This window comes from Calidris pugnax, unplaced genomic scaffold (assembly GCF_001431845.1).
Source record: "Calidris pugnax isolate Ruff unplaced genomic scaffold, ASM143184v1 scaffold593, whole genome shotgun sequence".
In the NCBI taxonomy this organism is placed as follows: domain Eukaryota; kingdom Metazoa; phylum Chordata; class Aves; order Charadriiformes; family Scolopacidae; genus Calidris; species Calidris pugnax.
In genome coordinates, this window is record NW_015092181.1 from 693,793 (window position 1) to 718,584 (window position 24,792).

The 24,792-nt window shown below is 37.5% G+C and overlaps 1 protein-coding gene across 5 annotated transcripts in view; it reads left to right on the forward strand.

The window, feature by feature from the left end:
* PLEKHA7 (pleckstrin homology domain containing A7) overlaps positions 1-24,792 on the forward strand; it is a 119,312-nt gene that overhangs the window by 44,034 nt on the left and 50,486 nt on the right. For all 5 annotated transcript variants that reach the window (XM_014962259.1, XM_014962262.1, XM_014962261.1 and 2 more), the window contains 5 exons: positions 5,238-5,321; positions 13,219-13,330; positions 20,496-20,600; positions 22,378-22,450; positions 23,630-23,730. In XM_014962259.1, the coding sequence (XP_014817745.1) occupies positions 5,238-5,321; positions 13,219-13,330; positions 20,496-20,600; positions 22,378-22,450; positions 23,630-23,730 (475 nt within the window). The remainder of the gene's footprint in view (positions 1-5,237; positions 5,322-13,218; positions 13,331-20,495; positions 20,601-22,377; positions 22,451-23,629; positions 23,731-24,792) is intronic.

Below are 24,792 nucleotides of genomic sequence, written 5' to 3' on the forward strand. Positions count from 1 at the left end.
TTAGATACAAGTGATTTCTTCTGTTTGGAGTAACGACTCGCTGGCTGAACTGCAGTCCTTGACTCCACGAATTCTTCTGTCACCCACACCAGTAACTCCCATAGAACCCTCAACTATCACCACCATTTGGGGGGTTCAACATAAAGATATTCATGCTTATGTACTCTTGCAAGTAAGCCTAAAGGAGTCAGCCTACATGGAAAATAAATACCATAGAAATGTCTCATAATAATTTATAGGACAGTCTGTCCGATGACAACATGAATTTTTCTTGCAACTTAGAAATTTGTCATTAATGTGATGTAGACTCAACCAGTAGTTGATTCACACATTTCAAGATTCCTCTGTCAGGGCAAATTACTCTAGAGGCAATCTATAAACTTAATTGACTTCAAATGAAAGGTCATGGGCATCAGTCATGTCCAGAAGTTACTTACTAAAACTTGGCTTTAACTTGAATACAAAATGAACTGAAAAGAAAAAAAATAAATAAATAAATAGGCGAAGCCATGTTAATTATGAGTTCTGCAAAAGGATCCGTGCAGGCAAAAGTGCTTGCCTGTGTCAATTACACTATAGGATTGGAGACTGGATTGTAGTTGTGTGGTTTTCCTGTGTTTGCATCAGTTAAATGTCATTGTACTATAGGATAGGTTAGTCCAAACAAGTGGTAGGCAATGTTACTTTTCCAGGCTTGCTTTATCAGTACCTGAGAAATGTTTTAGGCTGCATTATGACGGCGAACAGTAAGGTGTTATCAAAGGCTATGGGTGTCTGTCTGCACTCCTACCCACCCAAGTAGAATCATAGACAACATCCAGTTTGTAAGGTTATCTGGTTCCCCACCAACACCCACGAACCGTTGGCCAACTTAGAAGTTACATTAGGTGCTCCAGCAGCTTTCTTTCATCTGTGGCTAATATTAGCCAAGTGTATTAGTATAATTTAGTCTTTCTAAGCTGCTATAGCATATTGGCCTTAAGGCAGTGGGGGACTATCAATTTTTAGGTATGGTGTGAAACAGTAGAACTTGTGTTGCTAATTTCAAGGAACCGTTTGGTACTTGAACTCTTGATTCTGTTATGAAAAGCCTGTTACAGACCAGCAACAATCCTTGGAAAATGGTGGTCTGAAATTCAGAATTACTTTTAGCAGTCTGTAGTGTAATTTAATAATAACGGTAGTGGTAGATGATAATTTTTGTGTAGATTTTTCATGTTTTCCTACATGCTTTGTTTTGGTGGTTCTGTTGATCAGTAATTATACAAAACCAGAATAATACAAAAGTGTTAAAGTATGATTGCTAGGAAAAATGCCATAATTTATCACACAGAAATTTTGTAATGTTACTAGAAAAGTTAGCTTGGCATTTCCAATGTGTGGTTGTGTATGAATACAAGTTAAATGGCATTCAGAATTCATGTAGTGAAGCATCATAAGCCTTTCCCTTAATAACCCCCGGTTTTCTTGTGAGTAATAAGTCTGTCTCTAATGAAAAAAGAATAAAAGGGGCATGGAGAGTGGAGCAGTGTATCATGTCCTTTTATTAAGGTTCATTTATTGTGCGTGTTATACATGGTGGATTTCTGGGCAATGGAAATGCATTCAGCAGTTGCTATTTGGAGGTGATTAATGGGTGATTAACTATCAGGAGGCTTGGTTAGCTGATGTATCTGGAGAGCAACTGTGCTAGGTTGTTTCTTGGTCTGTTCTTGGAAAGGAAGGAGAACCTTCACTGCAACAAGTTTACTAGGTCACTCTCACTGGAGACTTGTTATCATTGTTGTGTAAACAGATACTACTATTTAGCAAATGCTTAAAGGGTATGAAAACAAGAAGAAAAAATTATGATCAAAATCTAAAAATTTAACATGACAATTTCTCCTGTTCTAATCAAAGCAAGGTACTGTTAATTTTCTTGAAATACATCTATTTAAATACTGGAAAAGCTTTGAAGAGATTTTAAGAATTAAAATGCAGAGAAAGATGGAGGGAGCAGGAGAGAATGACAGAACAGTTTAGGCTGGGAGAAACTTCTGCACCCCATCAGATCCAGCCCCTCCTGTTCAGAGCCAGGCCAGCTTCGAAGTTGGAAAAAACTTTAAAAGTTTGATTTGGTTACTAAAGGCCTTATCCAGCCATATTTTGGATGCTTCTAAGGATGGAGATTCCACAGCCTTGCTAGGCAACGTTTCCAATGTTTGACTGCTCTCATTGTGGACAAAAATCTCCCTGCTATCTAATTCCTTGTTGTAAGGCATTAGCCATCTGTTGTATAGGTTGTTTTGAATAGTATTGCTTATTCTTAATGAATCCTATGAGGCAAAACACTTAAACTCCCACTTTTCAAATTCAAATAAACCACTGTGTTCTGCAAAACTAATTGTTAGTGGCAGTGGTTTCATTTCTCTCTTCCTAGTCAAGTCCTAAGGATTTAAGTTGCAGATTTGCAGAAGGTTTTGGTTTTGTGTGTCTTCTTGTCAATGAAATTACCATCTGCATTTTAGGTAGTAAAGGAACTATCCTTCTGTTTCTCTCCTCTTACTATTCAAAGGGCAAAACTTGTCCCAAAATGCAATTGCTCAGATATTTAAGAAGTGTTTATTTTCCAGCTGAAACTTCATTATTAGCTAGTAATACTTAGTCTGTTACTAATGGACTTGCTCTTTATTGCAGCAAGAGGACTAATTCATCTTCTGAAGGCCTGGTAAATTTATTTCACGGGAAATAACCAAAAGTGTAAAAGTGCTAGTATGGTATAACGGGTAACTTGATTTCCTAAATAACACTAGAGCTCTTCTGGAGTATAGTCTTTTTTCTTAGTCTTAATTGTAGAGTGAGTTATTAATGACTAAAAGCCTGCAGGTGAGAGCTTGCTGACAGTTTGTCTGCCTCTGGAGAATAAAGCTGACAATGTGCTTTCATTTTTAAAGCTAACTATGTATTTGCATTTTTGCTAATAGTCCTAGCCTAAGTATCAAAGGTTAAACAGACTGCTTCAGTCCTGATTTAAAAGAAAAGACTTCTAGCTTGAAACTGTTTTAACTGTGTGATAGAAATGGCATTTGATTGTTATTGTTATAATTTATTTATTATTTTCTTTGATATCTGCAAGTTCCTATGCCTTTTTTTTGGACATATACTCAAAATTAGAATATAAACTCACATAAAAGTGCTTCTTCAGAAAACAATATTCCTCTGTCCTCTTGCAAGAAAAAGATCGTGGCTGATTTGTAGATGTTAGCACTTGGAGGCTTACTGGAAATACTTTCTCCTGATCTCTGATTTCATGGAAAAATGAAGTTACGAACTGCAAAGGTACTTCATGAACCCACCTCAGTGGTAGAGGCCAGTTCTCACCACTGTAGGAAATGGCTGCTGTCACCGGGGCCATGGAGTAGTCGATGTCCTAATATGTTGTTCATAGTTTTTAATGGCTGTAGGGCTAGAATTTTTGCAGGAGGCAAAGCTGGAAATAGTCCTTGGGTGTAGCACAAGTTGTCACAGCTTTTAGCTTTTCATTGAAAAAGTTCACTATATTGATCCCTTATATATGACTTCCTGTAGCAAGGCATATTGGAAAAGGGGTGAAAAGTTTATAACAGAAAACATCCTCTGCCTTTCATGGTCCAAGTGGGACTTAGTGTGAGCAGTTTATGATTTTAGGTGTGGGGCTTTGTTGTCGTTGTTGGAGGGGTTTGTGTTTTTTGTGTGTTTTCTTTTGGGTTTTGCTGGTGATTTTTCTTTGGTTTTATTCTTTAAATCAAGGCGTGTCCTGAGCTATTTACATTTGAGTGTTATGGGTGCATGAGCTGATTGATTTTTAGCTGCCCTTTACTCTACAGAAAGGCTGTTACCTCTTCGGAATTTCATTACTTTGAAACCCCAAAATATTTCTTTATGGCTTACTCTCGGGGTGGGGGGACGTTCTGCTGGGCTAGGCAATTGGGTCAAATCTGTAAGACCTGAAATCGCTGGGCATTATGGGAGGAAAACCCCCAAATCCTCTTTACAACAAGAAAGTGGATGAAGTGTTCATTTTTTATTCTTGGACATATAATTCATTTAAAAGCCTTATTATTTTTGTTTTCTGAATATACTCATAATGAGTTAACTTTTTGCTGCATTAGATCAGAATTCTAGTTCTGGATGTTATTTACCTAAATATTGTTAACTAAACCCATAAAAATTCAGAACCATAAAGAAGTACGTTCTTGGTTCGTTACACTCTCTAATTCTAAGGCTCCCTAACAGTATGTCAGCCACAACCTTTCTCATTCTGAAATAAGATCTTCAATTTCTTATTTCTTTAGGATTTGTGATTTTTTTATAGATTGCTGCTTTGGACAGGGCTACAGAATAAGGGATTTATTAAGTGTGAGGCTATAGAAATTGTCTTATGTTTTCTGTACAACTAATTCAAATTATCTAATTTGGGGGAGGAGGGAAGACTACCATTTTGTCTTGAATTAAGCTTTCTCCACTCCGTATTTTTGTATTATACGGGTACAGTTACACAGATAAATAAAATAATTGGATAGCAATATTTCACAGAGGGTAGCAAAACATCTAGATAGTACGCTGAGGGGAATGTTGATAGAAAATCCCAATTTTAATTCAACTTGGATGACATACTAAATTATATTTGTTTATATAGGCCATGCAACTGAAAAACTAAGGTTATATATGATCCTCTGCATGGAGATGTAAAGAAAAATCATTAAAGAAATACCATACTAGAGGAAAAAAAAGCATGCAGCAAATGGCTTCCACAAAATCTCTCTCTGTGATCTCATTAAATATTACAAATTGTCTAAAATGTTGCCCAGCAACATTTTAAATTATTTTACTGGTTTTGTTCTGTGAAATTTACAGAAATACAAATCATGTTGTTTAATTTCTATGTTATGTTTAAATGATCTGTTAACAGGTGTAAATAATCATAAATTCAGGTGTGTCTCCCTAACTAAGGATTGTAGCCAGTTTACTTTTAAAATATTAACCTGTTTAATAATTAAATGGTACAGTATGCCATTGGCAAAGTAAATAAGAATGCAGGAATGAGCTGAAAACATTTCTGGCTTGAAAAGTACCTCAGAAATACGTTTAATTTCTGGAGTAGTAGCAGCAAAGCATCAGTATAAACTGTTCTGCCTTTTAGACGTCATAGATGTATTTTACTGAGTTCAGCAATATTAATTTCTTTTTTCTTTTTTTTCTTTTTTTTTTCCTTTCAGCCATAATCAGCAGACCACGTCATTTAGACATCCTGTGACAGGACAGGTTTCTCCAGAAAATATTGAATTTATTTTGCGAGAAGAGTAAGTAGTTTTATACCCATGTCAAGAGATTTAAAACAGCAACACGTTTACCTACCATAGTTTAGTAGTTTGACAGTTCTGTTATTGTAGTAGAAATGTCATAGAGATGGTTTATGCTTAAAAAATTACTTCTCCTTGTGATAGTGTGTTTTTGATTCTAGCACTGTTCCACATTAGGGCTTGAGAGAAAATCTTTACCAAATCTTTACAATCAAACAATGAACACCCCACTTCCCCCCAGACAAACAAAAAAGGCAATATAATTAGGATACTTAAATAATAAATGCTTTAGCCTTATATAAGTGTCAAATATACACAACATAAACATAAAATGTCTTTAGAGCAAACTGGAAAGTTTTTACTGATACCGAAATAAACAAAATACTAATAGTTTCCATTGTAATTTCTTGGTTTTCTTACGTTTTAGATTTAGACTTAGACACCTTAGACTTAGTTATGATTTAGATTTAGAGACCTGACTTGGGCTGGTGTTTATTAAATTTTTTTTGATAAATCATTGTTCAATTTATTCTAGAGAAATAGAATCATATATGTTAGTTTCCAGGCTATTTTATCTTGATTGCCTGATTTGAAAAAAAAAAAAAAAAGGAAAAAGTAGAAGAAATGCATGGATGACTTTGTAGAGTAGGGTAGATGGTTGGACTCGATGATCCCAAGGGTCTCTTCCAACCTAGAGGATTCTGTGATTCTATGTGTTCAAACTGGTATATCTGGGCATCTTTGGTGCTGGTGGATTGGCTGGGTTTCACTGTAGTGTTTAACTCCCTCTCTCATGCTTGCTGCATGTTAGATGGCTCCTTGGGCCCTTTCTGTTATGGGATAGCTGGCTATCTTCCCGAGACAGAGTCTAGGTGAAAGTTCTGCATCTTCAAAAGCCACTCCAAAGGGCAAGAGGAATGGGATGACACCAGATAGCTTTTGCTTCTCCGGCCTGGTCTTCCAGCACTGTTTAAGCAGCCTGTAACCCTTCATGTGTCACAGAGGCTGGACATCATGCTGTGATGGCCTGCACCTGGCCGTTTGTATGGCTGCCCCCACGATTCTGAACACTTTGTTTCAAATGACGTGACATTTAATTTGCTTTACATTTAATTTAAAGCAGTATAGTGTTAAGAAAAATGAGGCCCAGAGAAGGGCCACGTGAGAACTCCCAGGAGACCGAGGCTTTTCTGGCAATGTCTTCTATTGTGGAGTTGGAGAGGAGAGGACAAATCGAGCATGATTGTAAAGCCCTCTGCTCCGAGCTTCTGGTACAGCCCTGAGAAGTGCTTTTCACATGGTTTAAAAACCAACCAACCAAAACCAACAATAGCAACAAAAACCCAACAAAATCCCAACTAAACAGCTGCTCTCCCCCAAGGCCTAATCAAATCCAAGGGCCAATGCTATGTTGAGGCCCATGCTGAGAACCAGCATGAAATAGAATGGTGGACATATTTTGGGGTGTGGAGGAGAGGCCTGTGAAGAGGTAGACTGTGGGATAGTGCTTTGGGATAGTACTTTGGGATAGGTACTGAGCTGGGGGTCACCCCGGGTGATACGCGCTCTGTGGGTGGCTGGCTGCTTGGGGGGGCTTGGCTTGTCAAAGCTGCCCCAAGTCATGTAGCGAGGAGAACAGGTTGCAATGGAGCAAGTCTCAAAGACAGTATGGACGACAGGCACTGGGCATCTATGTTCCAGCTTCTGGCCGTTAATTGATTTTTATTTAATCTGCTTTAAAGGTTCAATCAAAATTAATATACAGAAAATTTGCACATATATAAGGGAAAGTAGGCATCTGGCTAGAATTCCTTGGAGTGCCTCCCTGGGTTAGTTACACTTCCCTGGGCTGTCTCTGGTTTTGTAATTGTGGTAGCAGATAAAGCATTAGAAGCAGAACTGGAAGAACGATTTGCTGGTGGCACATGGAAGCTTTTTTGGAACACAAAGGAAGGTGTTTATTTGGAGGGCAATCAGATGAAGGAGCCTAACTTGTCATCTCTAGATTTCAGTTATTCACAGAGATGGTATCAAAACCAGGAAAAAATCTTACAGTGTAGTAGAATTAAGAGAGACAGGTAGATGTTATTGTAAAAGAGAAGGGAATGACTGGAGGGATATAAATACACATATATATCTATCTTATATAAAGAGATATATAAAAATATAAAGGGGTATATGTGTTTGCAGTGACTACTCAAGAGGCAGTCTTTGCGAGAATATTTTTCTAAGTTTCATTATTATTGCCCTGAAGTACATACAGAGTGTTTTTAAAATTAGATGATTTTAATAAATCAGTTCGAATTACTTTAAAGATGTAATTTTCAAGTGTGTGAGATGCTCTGGTTTCCTTTACTTTGTACTACTTCTGTGTGACAGTGTAGGTTTTACACAGGTGCTGTTCATCACAGTTATATCTGAATTTTTGTCAAATGACACTCTTGTCATCTGTGGATGTCTCTGCTGAAATCAAAGGAGCTGTTAGCACCTCCCTGGCTTTAGGCCTAGGAATCCTAATGCGGCTATGCCATCTTTTCAGTTCTTTTCCCTCAGGCGTTGGGGATTTGTTTGGAATCAGTGTTGTTGATCCTGTATGAGTTGAGAATCAGTGTCAAAGATAGTATCTTGTGATGAAATGACTTTCACAAACAGGACGTGATAGGAAATTTTTGCATGGTCTGTGGAAACTTCCCACCGTGGGATCCTTTTGACCAAGAATACATTTTTTTTATAGCTGAAGATTTCAGGCAGTGCTACTGTCTGAAGTAGTAGCACTCTTAAGGGTTTTATAAACGGCAATTTGTTCTTCAGTGCTGTTGTGACATGATTTATTACTTACAGGTTGATTTTAATTTAAGATTAGGGCCAAAGCCAGGATTTGTCGCAGATGTTGACTGGGAGCTACTGGGGAAATGTAAGGACAAACTTTTTCAGGTTGCATCATATCTATTAAAAGGACACATTTAACATCAGAAAAGTAATTTACAGTAATCTAGAAATGATGAATGTACGGACTGCTCTGGCCACTTCTCATCCAGGAAGCAATGTTCTGGCAGAAAGATTTGGAATGAAGTTTTGGAAAATTATGTCAATAAGTGTTGCAATCCTAGCTTGATTATGAGTCAGTTATGAACAAGACACCCTTGCCTCACTTGATCAAATGAGAACTGGATACTTTGAGTAGAAGGCTGAGACTATATTTCACTAGTCTTTTCCTAAGGTGTTTCCCCTTTTAAACAATATCATGTTGATCTTGCCTTTTAAGCCAAAATCTGATTTCCTCAATGCTGTTCTAACTGGAAGATAAAAACAAAGAGTATTGCGTGGAACCTGTAAATTTTGAATTACATCATCTTTTGATCCTTGTTCTATTCCTTCTTCCTAAAGGTGTTCTTACTTAGTTTGGCTCTTTTTGAGAAACAGTGATTAATAATTCCTTATTTCCTAACCCATTCTTAGCTGAGAGCACTGTCAAATGTCAAATCCCCACCTCTCATTCTGTTTTTCCAAGCTAAGCAACTTTGGTCACTTAGTGTGTGGAATGTGTTCTGCACCTTTCACTAGCCCTGCTTGAGAGCCAACTTTTCTGTATGACTCTCTTAGATTTGTCTTTTTTTCTGATGGCAGTGATTGATTATAAGTGAATGCAGTATTCAGCGTGTGAGCTCACTGTTTTTTATAATAATGTAATTGTATTTTTTCCTTCTGTATTTCTTTCCTAATAATTCTTAACATACTTTGGCTGCTGCTACTCATTGTGCTAAGATCTAAAAATATCCTTTCTTCAGATTGCCAATTTTATTTTGAGTAATAAAAGACGCAGAGATGTTTTTGATTTCTTCCTCTTTTAAATTAGTTTTCTATTGTTGACACTGAATTTAGTTTGGCATCTTATCACATGGCTACTCATATCTTAAAAGTATTTTTCTTTCTGTATCTGTCAGCATTTCAGTTTTTGTCCAAAAGAATTTTTGTCGTCTATTGACTTGGTCACCTCATAGTTTTCAGGATCACCTGTAAATAATTTGAACATCTTGGCTATATGGGAAGTCCCTCTGGTAGCCTCCATCCATTTCATAACTGTGTCTTAATTTCTGTGCTCTACTTCCATGTTTTTAATGAACCCTTAATCCACAAGGGGACCTTTCCTAAACAACCAATGGAAAAATGAGTATTAATGATAAAGCTGCTGGACAGGTGTCAGATCTTGTTTAACCACATTGTTATACGTGCATTTCTCTGAAAAATCTGTGATAGAATTACTTAGGATAGATGTATGTAATGTTTAGATTTCTTCTCTTTCATCTTTCTTTAAATAACAGTTCTTCAAATAACTGTATACAGAAAGGAAGAAGCAGGCTTTACGGCCGCGTATCTACCTGTGTCTGTTGCTGAACACTCATAGCTGTGTATTAGAAGCTTTACAGTATATTTGTGACAGTAGTATGTTTGCAAGTGAGAAGATAGTACTGTAAAGTTAAAAAAGATAAGACTTCCTCATAAATGTAGAACTACAGGAAAAAAAAAAGTGTTTAATGCAGTGAGTATTATCTTCTTTGCCTTTTTTTGTGTGCAACTGATAAAGCCTGTGTATCACCTCTGGGGAGAGAGCCATTTTATTTTGTCTGTTGCACTTGGTTACTATAGCAGCGAAAATATCAGGTGGAGAGAAAGGAAGAAACCCAAACAGCCCCAAAATAAACATCTGCCATGTTTACATGCATAGAAATACTAGGACAGTTAATTTTTTTTCTAGCTGAATAGGAGATTTATTACTGTTAAAGATAGAGTGGCATAATGTTATTGTGTCGTATTATGTTCTAACAAAATAAACTTTTTGAGTTGCTGGTATGAATACAGATCTTCTAAGTCGACTAATCTTTATGATCCTTTAGAGAAAAGGAATGTGAGTATTACATTTTCAATATGGGCTACTGAAGTAATATTTGTTTTGTTGCTGTTCAGTGTTTTGTTTTTTTTTTTAAGTAAACCAAATACTGGCCATGTAATTCTTCTAGCTAGTAAATATGATTTCAGTAGATGTACTAGCATTGTTTATGTATAGTAGGGAGTTGCCTGACAAGTAGATACTATATAGAGTGTTATAGAGTGTTATTTTTAAGTATTTAAAAAAGATTTACGAGGGTCTGGAGCTCCAAATGTCAATACTGCAGTTTTGCATGTGTATGCACACACCTGGGGGAGGCAGTAAGAAAAATATCCTGAAAAGACAAAAACCAGCACTATGAAGACAGAATGGGGTATCTTGGATAAGTATTATCAAACATCTTTGATAATAGTGATTCTGAACTAATGTTTCTGAATGCACAGAGTAAATGCTGTAGTCATTTATTTTTAAATTAATCTATAAGTACTATTAGGACAGTGTCAATTCCATTAAAAGGCTGGGTTGCTTCAAGTAATTCTGCATATTCTGCATATTTTTATTTGCTCTTAAAAACGGACCGAGTATTAATTAGCTGTGAAGAGACATGAATACTTGAGTTTCGTTATGTTCTGATTCTATGCAAATCTATTTTATCCTTTAAATACTATATAAAAGTCCTTAAAATAATTTTCAGTCTTATTTGGTGTTTTCTGTTACTTCTCAGGTACAGAAGGTTTGGACCACCAGTGGTTGCTGCCAAAGGCTTTTTTTTTTTTAGGAGAATAATAATGTATTTTCTCTTTCAATGGACTCAGTGTCTCTTTTGCTGGCTATTTGAGTTCTTTCACATGGCAACATCCTCATATTTTTTAGAAAACATTGTTCTTGTGAATTTGGTTTTTTCCCAGTTGATCTTTGTCATTAAGCTTTGTACTACTAGAAAAGGAAAGCTTGATTTATTTGCACTGATCATTTTCAGTAACAACTGGAAGAGAAATTGCTAAACCGTCAAATTATAAATGCTTAGAAAGTATGTGTTTATTGTTCTATATTGCATTATGATTTCTTGATATTGATGGTCATGTTAAACACTTAAAGCTTATCTTTCTCTGTAGTTCTAAATTCATTTTAAAAAAACCCAAAACTGCAGCATGTTTAGCTTACTGTGAAACAGTATCTTGTGGAATAGTGAAATAGTGAAATAGTGAAATAGTGAAAATCTGAGTTTGACTACCCTAAATTGTAGATTAAAACCATTCACATGGGGTTACTTTTGGACCTGAATTTACATATAAAAGCTAGAAAATCTGTTCAATCTGAGTTTGACTACCCTAATTTGTAGGTTAAAACCATTCACATGGGGTTACTTCTGGACCTGAATTTACATATAAAAGCTAGAAAGAAGGGATTTATGCCAGGTGATCATAAAGGAAATGGGATCAAAATTGTGTTACTTCCTTGCAAGCTTAATTGAAACTGTGTGGTCACAAATGGAAAAATGTGCTTTCCCTGGCACCAAATCAACTATAAAAGTTTTTGGACACAAATAATTGTTTGGGTTGTAACTGGGGAAGAGCAATGGCGGCAAACACCTTGTACTCAGTTAAAACCCCCGTTGAGCTACTGCAATCACAAACTCTTCTTCTGTGTTCTTATGAATGATACCTGCTCAGAATTAGCCTGTTCTCTTCAGAATTGGGTTGAATTCCAGTAGTAGCAACAGTGATGTGTGGTGTGGCTTGTGTGTCTCTTGTTAATAGTTTTTTTGGGTTTTTTTCTGATTTGACTGTATTGCTACTTGTTCCTAAAATACAATTTGCTAAACTATGTTGTTAATGATTTTTGAAAATACCACCTGTGGGTTTAACTCACAAGTTGGTGTCAAGCTTGGCTGCTGAGGCTTCTCATCACAACCTGCATGGTGGATTCCAAAACACCTTGTACTCAGCTAAAACCCCCGTTGAGCTACTGCAATCACAAACTCTTCTTCTGTGTTCTTATGAATGATACCTGCTCAGAATTAGCCTGTTCTCTTCAGAAGTGGGTTGAATTCCAGTAGTAGCAACAGTGATGTGTGGTGTGGCTTGTGTGTCTCTTGTTAATAGTTTTTTTGGGTTTTTTTCTGATTTGACTGTATTGCTACTTGTTCCTAAAATACAATTTGCTAAACTATGTTGTTAATGATTTTTGAAAATACCACCTGTGGGTTTAACTCACAAGTTGGTGTCAAGCTTGGCTGCTGAGGCTTCTCATCACAACCTGCATGGTGGATTCCACAAGATTTTGCACTTTGTTTATCTTCTCATTTCTTCATCTGGGCAGCTGTCCTGAATTCTTACTTGTTGAACAGGTTCTTATGGAATGCTTTAAACGGGTATCTTCATCTGAGCTAGTTATCAAGATTTCTTGAATTTTAGAATGACTCAGAAGTCATTTATTTCTCATAATATCTGCCATGAATTGCACCATTTAACTTAAGAGTTATTTTAATAATTCATACTGTAGCATGAATCATATTTTGGGCAGATTCAAAGATCTAACGTTAAGTGAGTGAAAGATCTAACAGCAGGCTAGTCTCACTTTGAATTTAAAGAAGCCGCCTGTTACTGGGAAATACTGACTCCTGTCCTTCCCTCCCCAGTACTGGCTATTCTACATGTTTGCAGCTAAGCCTTTAAATTGGGCACAATTTAGTTTTTCTACATTTGCCTTGTCTTCTCTGAGTGCTCTTTGTTATATCTTGATTCTCTGCTGGATTTGCAGACAATTTCGGGGGTTTCTTCTACCTGATACATTGGCAAATATCAGCCATCAGATGACACTGGCAGCATCTGCTTGAGAAATACCTGAAATCAAAATACTAAGAGTGGTGTAAGGAAGTTTCAGTGCATGGTATATGTTTGATTAGCCTATCATTCCTTTGGTCACTGTGAATCTTAAATATAAAAAGGCAAAGCTGACTGTTTGAAACAATGTGCTTTAGATTATGTGATTTTGTTTGTTTTCTAGACAGAATTCATCTATGTCCAAGCAACAAATAAACCAAAGACCTTCAAGCATGGTCAGTGAAACGTCCACTGCAGTAACTACATCTGCTGTTGATACAAAACACGGCTCTAAGGTAAAGGAAAAATGCTGTAGGTTCAGCTTGATGATTAGAACTTTACTCGCTTTAAATGCAATACTTTTTTAATACTGATTTTAGTAGGGCAATGGGTTTAAGCCTAGAAGTCTAATAGCTTACCTCAAAGAAATAACATCTTCTATCCAAGCAAAAACCTTTTTACGGTATACCCACATGATGGTGTTGAATGATAATTTGAAAAGTAGTGGTTATTGTGACATGTAGAGTTTGAAAAGCTTCTTAAGAATGGAAGTAAGTATATGTAATACTAGTGTTCGGCAACTCTTTTGATAGTCCAGGGTAAAAAGTGCTGCAGAATACCAGGAACTGTAATCTGCAGTTCTTTTCCATGAAACCTTACTGCTGTTCCTCCTCTTAGCAGCAACTTGGGCCCTTTTCTGCCATTGCTGTAGTGCACAAATCGTGCAGACACCAAGTTTACACATAGAATGTTTAATAATAGAAAAATCCATTCTTTGGCATTGGCAATAGGTCTGTGTTTATATTGCACAAAATATAATAAAGTGCTATACTTGAAATGTCACCATCTATTTTAATGCTGCTTTGACCTTACAGTAGATTACAGTACAGTGAGATTGGCAGGGGGCTGGATGAAAAGAACAAAAAAAGATACTGGAAGAATTAGCAGAGATGAGATAGATTTCTTAACTTTGCCAGCAGTTTTTTAACTTCAGGGTTTTTTTAAATGCAAAGGTGTGAAACCTGTTAAGTAATTGAGTTGAAGAAAGGACTTTGCCAAATTGGTTGCAAAGATATTTTTGGTGAGTTGGAATCACTCAATTTTTTTTTCTAATATTTTGAAGGCTTGGGTGAGTATTGGAGAAGATGAGAACAATTTCATGAAAAACTTAAAGTGTATAGGTTATTCGACCAACATAAAGATTGTCATGTGTCAAATCTCAAGAATACATATACCTTTTACGTTTAGATTAAATTATCACTGAAAACAGTAAACTTCTTAGGTTATCTGAATTGCTCGATACATTCCTTTTTGGTAAGTTGAACTTGCCAAAGTACTTGGGATTTGGTTTTACTGTATTTATCCTCCTTATTCTGATTTTTTTTTTTTAAAGCCAGCATTAGTGGGAGAAGACTCCTTTTTTCACTCTTAAAACCAGCGAATTTAATGGGGACCTGATACTCTGCTTTGAGATGGGGATTTCTCCAGTGATGCAGCTAGCCTTGGCTTACCCAGGATCACACTTCTGCCAAAAAGTGTGCATCGTCTCCCACCTGCTCCTTGCTGCTCCCTTTGTCGTGTGTTTGCAGTGATCTGATCAGGCTTTGCAAAGCAGGGAGATAGAGCACAAATGGTGACTGGTTACAACTTACAGGGCCACTCATGTGCTAGAGGTTAGTTCACTGGAGACCTCAGAACCGCACAGCTGAAGGTGAAGGTAATTCTCTTTCCATCACAGCTTGGAGAATATCCAGAGTCACCTTCCAAAACTTGGTCTGGCGTTGGTCTCTGCTTCTGTTTTGTCTGCAGTCCAGTATAAGCGCGGCTACTCGTGCTTCAGGCAGGCACCCAGATGTGGCATTTTTTTAATACATGGCAGCTTTAGACTTTGACTAGAGCTCTCATAGAGGCTTGCCTGTACTTTTCTTCTCCACCAAATTTGTTTAGATATGGTCCATCCTGCTGCAGTCCCTCAGTAGGTACTTTAATGGAATTTTGATTAAGACAGAGAATCAACATCTTTCTTATATAAGCTTTGTTTCATCATTGTATGTGTCTCCAGGATTGAAATCACTCCTCTCGTTCTGTACAGTCAGGAGGAGATCTGTTGACTGACTTCAGAGCCTAACACAAAATTAATTCAAGTTAACTAGTAATGAGAACAAAGTGAATAACCTGTGTCCTCCATTTTGAAGTTAACTTCTGGCACGTTGAGAGTAGATTTTAAGATCCTTTCATCTATTTCTAAATGTTTTCTTCCGTGAATTCCATAATGGTTCTTTCAAAGAGCAAGTTCCCAGATGCAGACGTGAGACACAGACATGAAGCCGGAGACACATTCAGTTTGTCATGGCAAAGGTCTCTAGCTGCTTGCCCATAGCTAATTATTATCTCTTATGGAATGCTGTCAGAGTTTTGTCCTGCAAATGCCATCACAGAACTGTGTAGGTATATGGTTGGAATCCTGGCCAAATTCAAACTGGTTTTTATACAGAGCTATGCATGTTGAAGTAGCACCAGATCTGAAAGTGCAGGGACGGGTACATGGCTTTCACTTGATTATTCTGTAGATAGTTGACAGCTAAGAATTGCTACCTTTGGGGTGAAGGGAGAAGGTAAGCTGCCAACTGTGCAGCAGATTTGGCATTCTCAGCTCAAGATGAAAGAGATGAAGACTTCTGGCTTGCTTGTTGCAGTACTCAAGTATGAGCTTGGGTTGAATAAATCTTCTGAAATAAAAAGTTATTGTTTGGAAAGAGAATTTCACATGTTCTGTCCAACAGTGTCAGTTGTACCATGTACAACAAGAAGCACATGTTGGAAAGAAGAAACCAAAATGAGGCTTATATGTATCAAAATGTCATTATGTTTCATTTATGTGCACATAAATGTATAAGACTTCAATTTTTAAGATGCCTGAAATAGGCAGTTTTAGAGAAGTGCACATAGGTTTTTGATTCTGGCACTGCCTGGATAAGTCGTCTCAAGATGTTAGACCAATGCAGTCTACTCTTCCTGTTGAAATTTGAGGGATATGAGGCTTAGGAAATAAAAAGCAAAAGGACCTGCTGATAAACTACAATTGTTCTCTGTCCCAAAGATCTGCTTGTTCATAGCCAATTCAATTACAGATGAGGTTTTTTTTTCCCCTGTTATTAACTATATTAAAAGCCATTTATATTGATTACAAATGAAGGATATGGAGGAATAAAGATCTGTTTCAGTTTGAGAGCAAGGTACATTTGGAATTTAGTCTGTTAAAGCACCTGATGGCGTGAATGGAAGTATGTAAATGTTACTGTGTTACACAGTAGTTTGGCCAAATCAAAAGTGTAAAAGACAGTAATGTAATGTATTCATTACTGTCTACGTTTTGAGAGCATGTTTTGCATGGATTCTGAGCAAAAGAAGTAATTGAATAATTGCTAACACAGATAGGTGCTGATATTTTTGCAAGATGAATTGGTGAGTAAATAAAGAATGGGTCTAGCAGTTGAGAGAAGCAGGCAATGGTGACATGGGTGCGTTGGTGCCAGCTCTGTGGGACTCTGTGGAGCTGGAGTGTAGAACACAGGATTTAGCTCAGGGTCGCTGTAGATGAATGCTCAATATGAACAGCATGAATTTCTGAGAGTTTCAGATTTTCCTATCTGAAAAATAAGGATTTTTTCTAATTTCTTAGAGATACTGAAAGGATTTGTGGGTTCATTTGTTAGTAAAACATTGAAATTTTTTGAATGGAAGAGTTTATGACATAGAGTTAAACAAGTGGGTTTTTTGGGAGGTTGGTTTTGTTGGGTTTTGTTTTTTTTTCCAGTTCCCGGTAGATTGAAAGTTATGTGTTCTCTTATGTGCATATACATATGCATATTTTTACCAAGGTAGAGTCTTCCTTTTTGCTATTTAGAAAGTCTATTCCAAATCAAAGGCTGTTTTGTTTTTTTTTTTCTTGACTGCCCAGTTTTAGGAAAAAAGAATTACATTTTATAATTAAGTTAGCAACTTTCGTCCACAGCTAGAGGCTACTGCAAGGAAGATGATGATGCAGTGATGAAAAGGGATTTGAAAATTTTGGCTCTTGACATTTTGAGGTTTTTCCAGAAACTTATGAGTCATTCACAGACAAGGCAGCATAACAAATGTAGTGAAGTCAAAAGCAACTTCTTTGTCTTCAATGACACAGGCAGCTACTCTGACCTGTATTTTTCAACACACGACAATGATATGAGAATATGTTAAGTTAGGAAAAGACTACTGCAGTACAGACAAATAGTTTTAATAATAAACCTTTTCTTTTAAACTAACTTTTTATTCTAGCCAGTGGAAGCAAGGCATGACATTCAGTATCTGTTATGCTTTGTTTTATTCCAGAGCAGAATGAGATGATTAATACTATAGATTATGTCAACTTTTTAATTACACATAGCACCATAAAATGATTTTCTGTTTCTGTTGTGGATATTGTATTGATATAGAACACACAGCATTAGGAAAACTTTTCCACCTCCCGTGTAATAGAAATTGTTTGGTCTTTTGACCAAGTCCAAGGATGATTTTTCTACATTGTGGTCTGTATTTTTTTTTTTTTTAAATTAAATAAGGTCAGAGAATCAAAGTGCTTAATCACTGACAGGGGATCTTGATGCAAGAAATCAAATTTAAACCCTGCTGTAAGGCCAGATCAGCTATACTTTACTGTTCCTCAGTTCATCCATTCTTCCAAGGATAAATATGAGAGAGAAAAATTAGGAAACTAAATTCTGTACATTTTGTAAATTGACTTCTGTTCAAGCATAGATTTTTGACTTTTGGAGCCTTAAACAGTTTGGGCCTCATTATTTGTCATCACCCTTGTAAAGTAGCTGTTGCATCTAACACTTGGCAACAGTGTTTGAAAATCTTAATGGAATTGATTACTGCTCATTTTTCTTAAAAGTCTTAAAAGACAATAAACATGGGTTGGCATGATGATCATATCATTCAGAGCTTGGCTGTCCTGGGCTGCATCAAAAGAAGTGTGGCCAGAAGGTCGAGGGAGGTAATTGTGCCCCTCTACTCTGCTCTCGTGAGATCCCACCTGGAATACTGCTTCTAGCTCTGGAGTCCTCAGCACAGGAAGGACATGGAGCTCTTGGAGCAAGTCGAGAGGAGGGCCACGAAGATGATCGGAGGGCTGGAGCACCTCTCCTATGAAGACAGTCTGAGAGAGTTGGGGTTGTTCAGCCTGGAGAAGAGAAGGCTCCAGGGAGACCTTATAGCAGCCTTCTGGTGCCTGAAGGGGGCCTACAGGAGAGATGGGGAGGGACTCTTTATCAAGGAGTGGAATAATCGGACAAGGGATAATGGTTTTCAACTGAAAGAGGGGAGATTTAGATTAGATAATAGGTGGAAATTCTTTACTGTGAGGGTGGGGAGACACTGGAACAGGTTGCTGAGAGAAGTCATGGATGCCCCATCCCTGAAGGCATTCAAGACCAGGCTGGATGGGGCTTTGAGCAACCTGCTCTGGTGGGAGGTGTCCCTGCCCAGGGCAGGGGATTGGAACTCGATGATCTTTAAGGTCCCTTCCAACCCAAACCATTCTATGATTCCACGATACATCTCTGTGTGTTCGTTTAAAGTGATATTTGGACATAGGTTCACAAGTTATCTTTTGAAATATTTTCAGTAGCAAACACAGAATACCCAACATCTTTCTTCCTTCCTTTAGTCCCTTTAGTCTCAGACTCGCTGCTTGTAGGTCCTTGAGCTGTGTACTAGGAGAGATTTTGCAGTCATACTTGACGTGCTGTGTTTGCACAAAGCTAGTGCTCTGCAGCGATGTTAACTGAGTGCCTTAGCACAGGGAAGGCAGGAAAATGGGCTGGGAGATCTCAGAAGTACCATCCTCACCTGGCTGGGAACCTGGCTAATGGCTAGCAGAATGGCAACTGTGTCTGCTCAGAAACCTGGTGCTATTTACAGCCTGGCCTGGGGGGTTTGTGAAGCCCTAGACAGCTGGGCTGCTCGGGTGATCTCCTGTGCTGCCCTAGGCCGTGGCCAGTCTTGTGCAGACTGTCCCTAAGGCGTCAGGGGGGGTGTCACTCTGGGGAAAAGCCCATGCTTGGCATTTCTCCTAAGTGTCAGGGTGTTTCACAGAAATGACCCTGACACGCAGCTCACCTGGCTTCTCAGCAGATCTGAAAGCAGGATAATGCTTCCTGGTAAACAGACCTTGGGAAAACTACCTAGTAAAATCTGCCCTTTGATATCTCCTTATGAGTGTTAAATCTACATTGCTGTTTTATATGCTATAGCACCAAAGAAAATCTGGATTTTTTTTTCTTTCTTACTTATCATTGCTTTTATCTTATTCCTGCACTGAGATGTGTGCATATGTCTGCTGAAGTGGGTGAAATTTATTTATTATCAAAATCCATTTAATGTTATCATACATTGCTAGAATATTTTACTATTATAGTAAATAGAATATTTTACTATTATATATGTTGTCTTCTGGTCCAGATGTTGCCTGACCAGCGGGTATTTTTATGATAGCATCCCTTGTTTATGACAAATGTGCCTGTTTCCAGAGCTGCTGTTGTCTGCAGCTGGCAGAGCTGGCCAGCTGAGAGGAGAGGTTCAAATGAGACATTAGTAGGACAGAGAGTGTATCTGGACAGCTCTTTCCTTGGAGAAGTTGGGAGAAGCTGTAAGGGTGGTTTGTGCACATCAGGTTCCTAAAGCAATTGCAGTAGCAAGCTGTGCTGAGATTGGAAAAAAACCAGGCAGTTTATTCATCCACAGATTCTTGCTTTTTCACAGAGTTATAGGCTTTCCCTGTTTGTTTTTGAAATAGTTGTGCCCATGCGAGTCAAAACTGAGATTGCAGTAGAACACAAACCATTACCTAGACCTTGTGATTTCCACTTACTGCTGTCTAGGTCTCTTCCTTAGCAGCGCCACTCTGTCTTCTCCTTTTGTTTACAGGGTCAAAGTCCAAGCATGTTATTGAGCTATCAGTGTTTGAATTTAAACAGGAAAGAAAACATAAAGCAACCAAAAAACACCCCAAACAATGAACAGCAAGAGCAGGATTCATGCGGACGAAGTCCTGTGCGTGTAAGAGACTTGTACCATGTGGCAGAGGGACTTGCACACAGCTTTTGTAGTGCACTCAAAAATACTTCCCAAGCATACTAAAACTTCAGGACTTCTGCCTTTCAGACTTCAGTCACCAGTGCTGCTGCTGCTCCAGTGGGAGTTGGCAGACCATCCCGGACCACCCTGATATGTTGATGAAAGTGGGAGATTGACTTTGCTATGCTGTAAATGTCATTGTTGATTTACTTGCCCTTGAAAATGCTATAAATACTTTATTGCTGTGTAACGAAGTATGAATTATTGCAGTGAGGTTATTTGTAATACAAAATGAGTCTCAGTACAATTTAAAAACCATTGCTACATTATACTTCTTTACAGATTGTGAAGGCTGGAAACAAAGTTCACAGCTTTGGAAAGAGGGATCAAGCTATCAGGAGGAATCCCAATGTTCCTGTTATAGTAAGAGGCTGGCTACACAAACAGGTATGCATCTAATCATCTGTTTCTGTTCATATACTTCAGTACGATAATCAAGTAAAAGTAAGTCCCTTCCAAGTAACTGATAAAACAGAAGCTGGAGCGCTGGTGATGCAGGACAATTTTGGGTACTCCCACAAGCTTCCGTAATAAGGGGCTTGTGCTCAGCAAATGTGAAAAGTAAGTTTTACCTACAGGTATGATTCAGACTTGGAAACAATGATAAATGCTCATCACCATCACAGTTAAATGTTGAAGCTATAACTTTTTGTTCTAATTGTGGTTATTTTCCCTGTTTTATCCTGCTGGCTTTCTGCCATGCTGATCTCAGTCTCCCTCAGAATGCACTATAAACCCGAGGTTGGCTGTCAAGGTCTTATTCCATCTGCTTGCTTATGCCCATATACCCACAGCAAAGGCTTAATTCCAACCCATATACTTTTTGTTGTCCAGAAGCAGGAGGGAGAAAATGAAGGGAAACAGGAACCTGTTCACCACCAAGGCCAGTGTCCAAGCAAAGGTTGGATTATAGGGTTTCATCAAACAAACAGAATTTTACAGCTGCTGCATCTTGAACTCTTAAGCTGACAGAAGCACATCCTTGAGTGCAAAAAGTAAAGGAAGCTGTTTGTTGTATAAGAATATGCCCCTGTTTCTAGTTTGGCAGTCCGTGTCCATCAGATTATCCCCGGAGATCCAGCAGCTAGGTTTAAGCATGAGCAGCAGAAGGCTGAAATCCAAGTTATGATTCTACATCTACAGGAAGGTGAAACAGCTGACAGCCATCTGCCTCCTCCTGTGTGGAGAGCTGTATTCTGCTCTCAGCTCTTGTTGCCATCCACTACCCAAGTCCATTAGTCTTCAGGACAGAATCAGAGCTCAGACACAGTATGGCTGACGGCATTGTAGCATGAAAAAGTCAAGGGAAGAAAGCCCTTGCATACTTAATAAGACTGCAGAACAAAGAAGGGAAATATTATATACTGCATTCCTCCACCTATTTCCTTCTGTCCCCTTTCCTCTACTCATAAGCACTTAAAGCCTCAAGATGCTTTCTATGCTTCTGGTCTCAGCAAAGCCTACCTCAGCTGAATAAATTGTACTTGCTTAGATTGCAATCTGGCAATTTTACAAGCTTCTAAAATTAATTTCAATGTAAATATTACTCCTTTTGACAAGATTATGTATATTATATATATAGAGAGAGAGATATATAGATCTCCACAGGCATATTATATTATACTTCATTAAAATTTGCACATTATGCACCCTGTTTTATTTCCTGAGGAATATTTGATTAAATTACATTTTAGACATGGGTAACATATGGGAAGTTGACTGTAGAATTACAGAGGATCATTGTCTGAAATGTGAGGTCATACTGCACAGCTGTGTAGTGATTTTCATCTTGGTCTACGGGCCATCTTTGTTGGTATTTGGCCACCTAGATGGATACTTTGCTTCTTTTTTGCAGGATAAATCTGTCTAGATAAAATATTCATTAGTTGTGTGTAAGGCTAATCTGAATGCTGTTTGGGATGCAAGTTTAATTACTTAATGAAAATTAGCAGTTTGAATATTCTAACGTAATTATTTTGTAGCTGGATGTTTTGCCTCTTACCTTTCTTAGCACATAATATTTTGCTAAAATATAAACCACTTGTTTTTGCAATTAATACCATATTTAGGTAAACTTTTGGTAAACTACTGACTGGTACATCATTGTGTGGTAAGCTGTTGACTTTGCTTAAATGAAAACTGTATCACATTTCTTGCATTTCAGGATAGCTCTGGAATGCGATTATGGAAAAGACGATGGTTTGTGCTTTCTGATTATTGTTTGTTTTACTACAAAGGTGAGTAGATACTAGTTCTTTTGAGTTAGTCTGTAACAGTTCACCTGTTCAAATCACATTGCAAGCATAAACTAGTTGAACTTCTCAGACGAAGTTTGGTATTTGGAGAAGATGCATAGTGAGACAATTAGTTATCCGGTGTCTTTAGTGCGCAACAATTTTCAGTCCAGAGTTGGGGAACAAGGGGGTGCTGTATGACCTGTTGTCACATCACTTATCTTTGATATGCCAAGAGTTATGTTGCAAAACATTTGGCAGCAAGATTTACCCCATCTCTGGTCTGCGTTGTGTTACCTACTTGCTTGCATTTGGACAGCTGAATTTTTTGAGCACACAATCTTTAAGGCCCGATCAGGGCATTGATTCAGCTTTAATCCAAGGGACAATGTAAGAGTATGAACTTCTGAATCTAGTATTTCTGCCCAAAATGTACTTTTAGCCTGAACTAGGAATAATGGCATTATGTAAGGTTATTTTGAAGTTTTGAATATCGTGTAGTGTGTTACAGTTTTTGGAAAGAATTACAGAATATGAAACTTGGAATTCATATTTCTAGGCACTGCTTTTCTGCTGATGGTGACTTTAGAGCCAACAGTAATAGAGGTTTCCTAATTATAGCAATTACCCTGGATGTACAATGCTAAATGGAAAGTCCATCATGTTATGCAGCCTTTCAGAGTTCATTGGTCACAATAAGCTTTATTCTCAAAGCATATTCTTCTGTCTGAATCTAAAAAAATCAACATCCCCTCAAAAAGAACTCGACAAATGACCCAAACTGGTCTTTTAAAAAAAAATTCAGTCTTGTTTCTTTAAAACGTTTTTCTCCATGTGTTATTAGTGTTGAGTCATAAGAAAATTTAGGTCAGAAGGGACTTGAGGAAGTGTCTAGCCCAACCGCCTGGTGAAAGCAGGGTCAGGAAAGAAGTCAGCCCAGGTTGCTCAGGGCATAATCCAGGCAAACGTTGGAAACCTCCAAGGCTGGAGATGGCACAACCTCCCTGGTTGGCCTCTTCTGCTGCTGCTCTGTCCTCACGGGGAAAATTTGTTTCCTTATATCCTGTCTGAACCGTTCTTCTTTCTACTTAATGCCTCTTGTCTGCCTGTGCATGAAGGAGAATGTATTGTTATCCCACTGAAAAGTACAGTGAATTAGATTCTATTTCTTTTATTCAACAGACAGCAGAGAAGAATCTGTCTTGGGTAGCATACCGTTGCCTAGCTATGTAATATCTCCAGTTGGACCTGAAGATCGCATAAATCGCAAATTTTCTTTTAAGGTACAGTTACAAACCTTATTAGCTAATCATATGTTAAAATGCTTATTTGCATTGGAAAAGATGCTGTTATAAACAGAAACGTCATCTGCTTTCCTATTTTATTTATTTTTTCTAAAAAGTAGACGGGTTTATTGACTGCCTGTTCAAATTTGACATAGCACTTTTTTGTTGATTAAGAATTGGCATTCATATGTCTGTTACTATGTAAGTGTCTTTAGAGCTTAATAATATCTGTGAGTAAAGATTGTTTCTAAAATTAGAAATTAGTATTGATAAGTTGTTTCAGTACTGTTTACAGATTGAAAGAAAAGTTGATGGTTTTTCTTTATAGAGTACTTGATCTCATAGTGGACTGATGGTCTTTTGGTTTTGTTGTGTTCTTTTTTAAATAAAATAATTGGCTCCATTCTCGCAGTTAGAAAATAACAACACTGCAGCTTTTGGTGCAGAATTTCCTCAGTTCAAGGGGAAAAAAAGTAACTAATATTTTGCTCCTTTTTAGGGGGGGAGCAGTAGTTATCCGAAGTGACATGGCGTTTTTTAAAGAAAAAATACCCTTGTTTTGTTTGGTTTTGTGTTTTTTTCTTTTTTTTTTTGGTTTAAAATCAATTGTATAATATACTGTTCTATTCTTTGTTATTAAAAACCCTATGAAAATGAAGTAAAACATACATTCCTTCTTGACAGTGGAGAAACCTGATTCTAATTGATTGTCTGAGCTGCAGGACTAAGGCAAAGTTTAGAAACTTCATTGTATGTTGCAGATTTAAATTCAACCGATACTTGGAGCAGAACCTGTTTTTCTATCAACCAAATGAGCAATGTACTTTAAAAAAAATAAATTCAGAAATCTGTTAGATTTTAAAAATAATTTTTAGAAAAAAAAGTTAGAGAAGTGGATATAGTTTGGGACATTTAGAAGGAAACTTTTAAAAAATCTTTTCTGTGCTGAAATTACAACGAACATGTAATCAGCTTAGATTTTGGCTTGCATTTTTATTTTTGGGGTGTTTTAAAACTGTAGAGTGCCTTTTGTTGCTTTGGGTTCTATTTTCAAGTGGA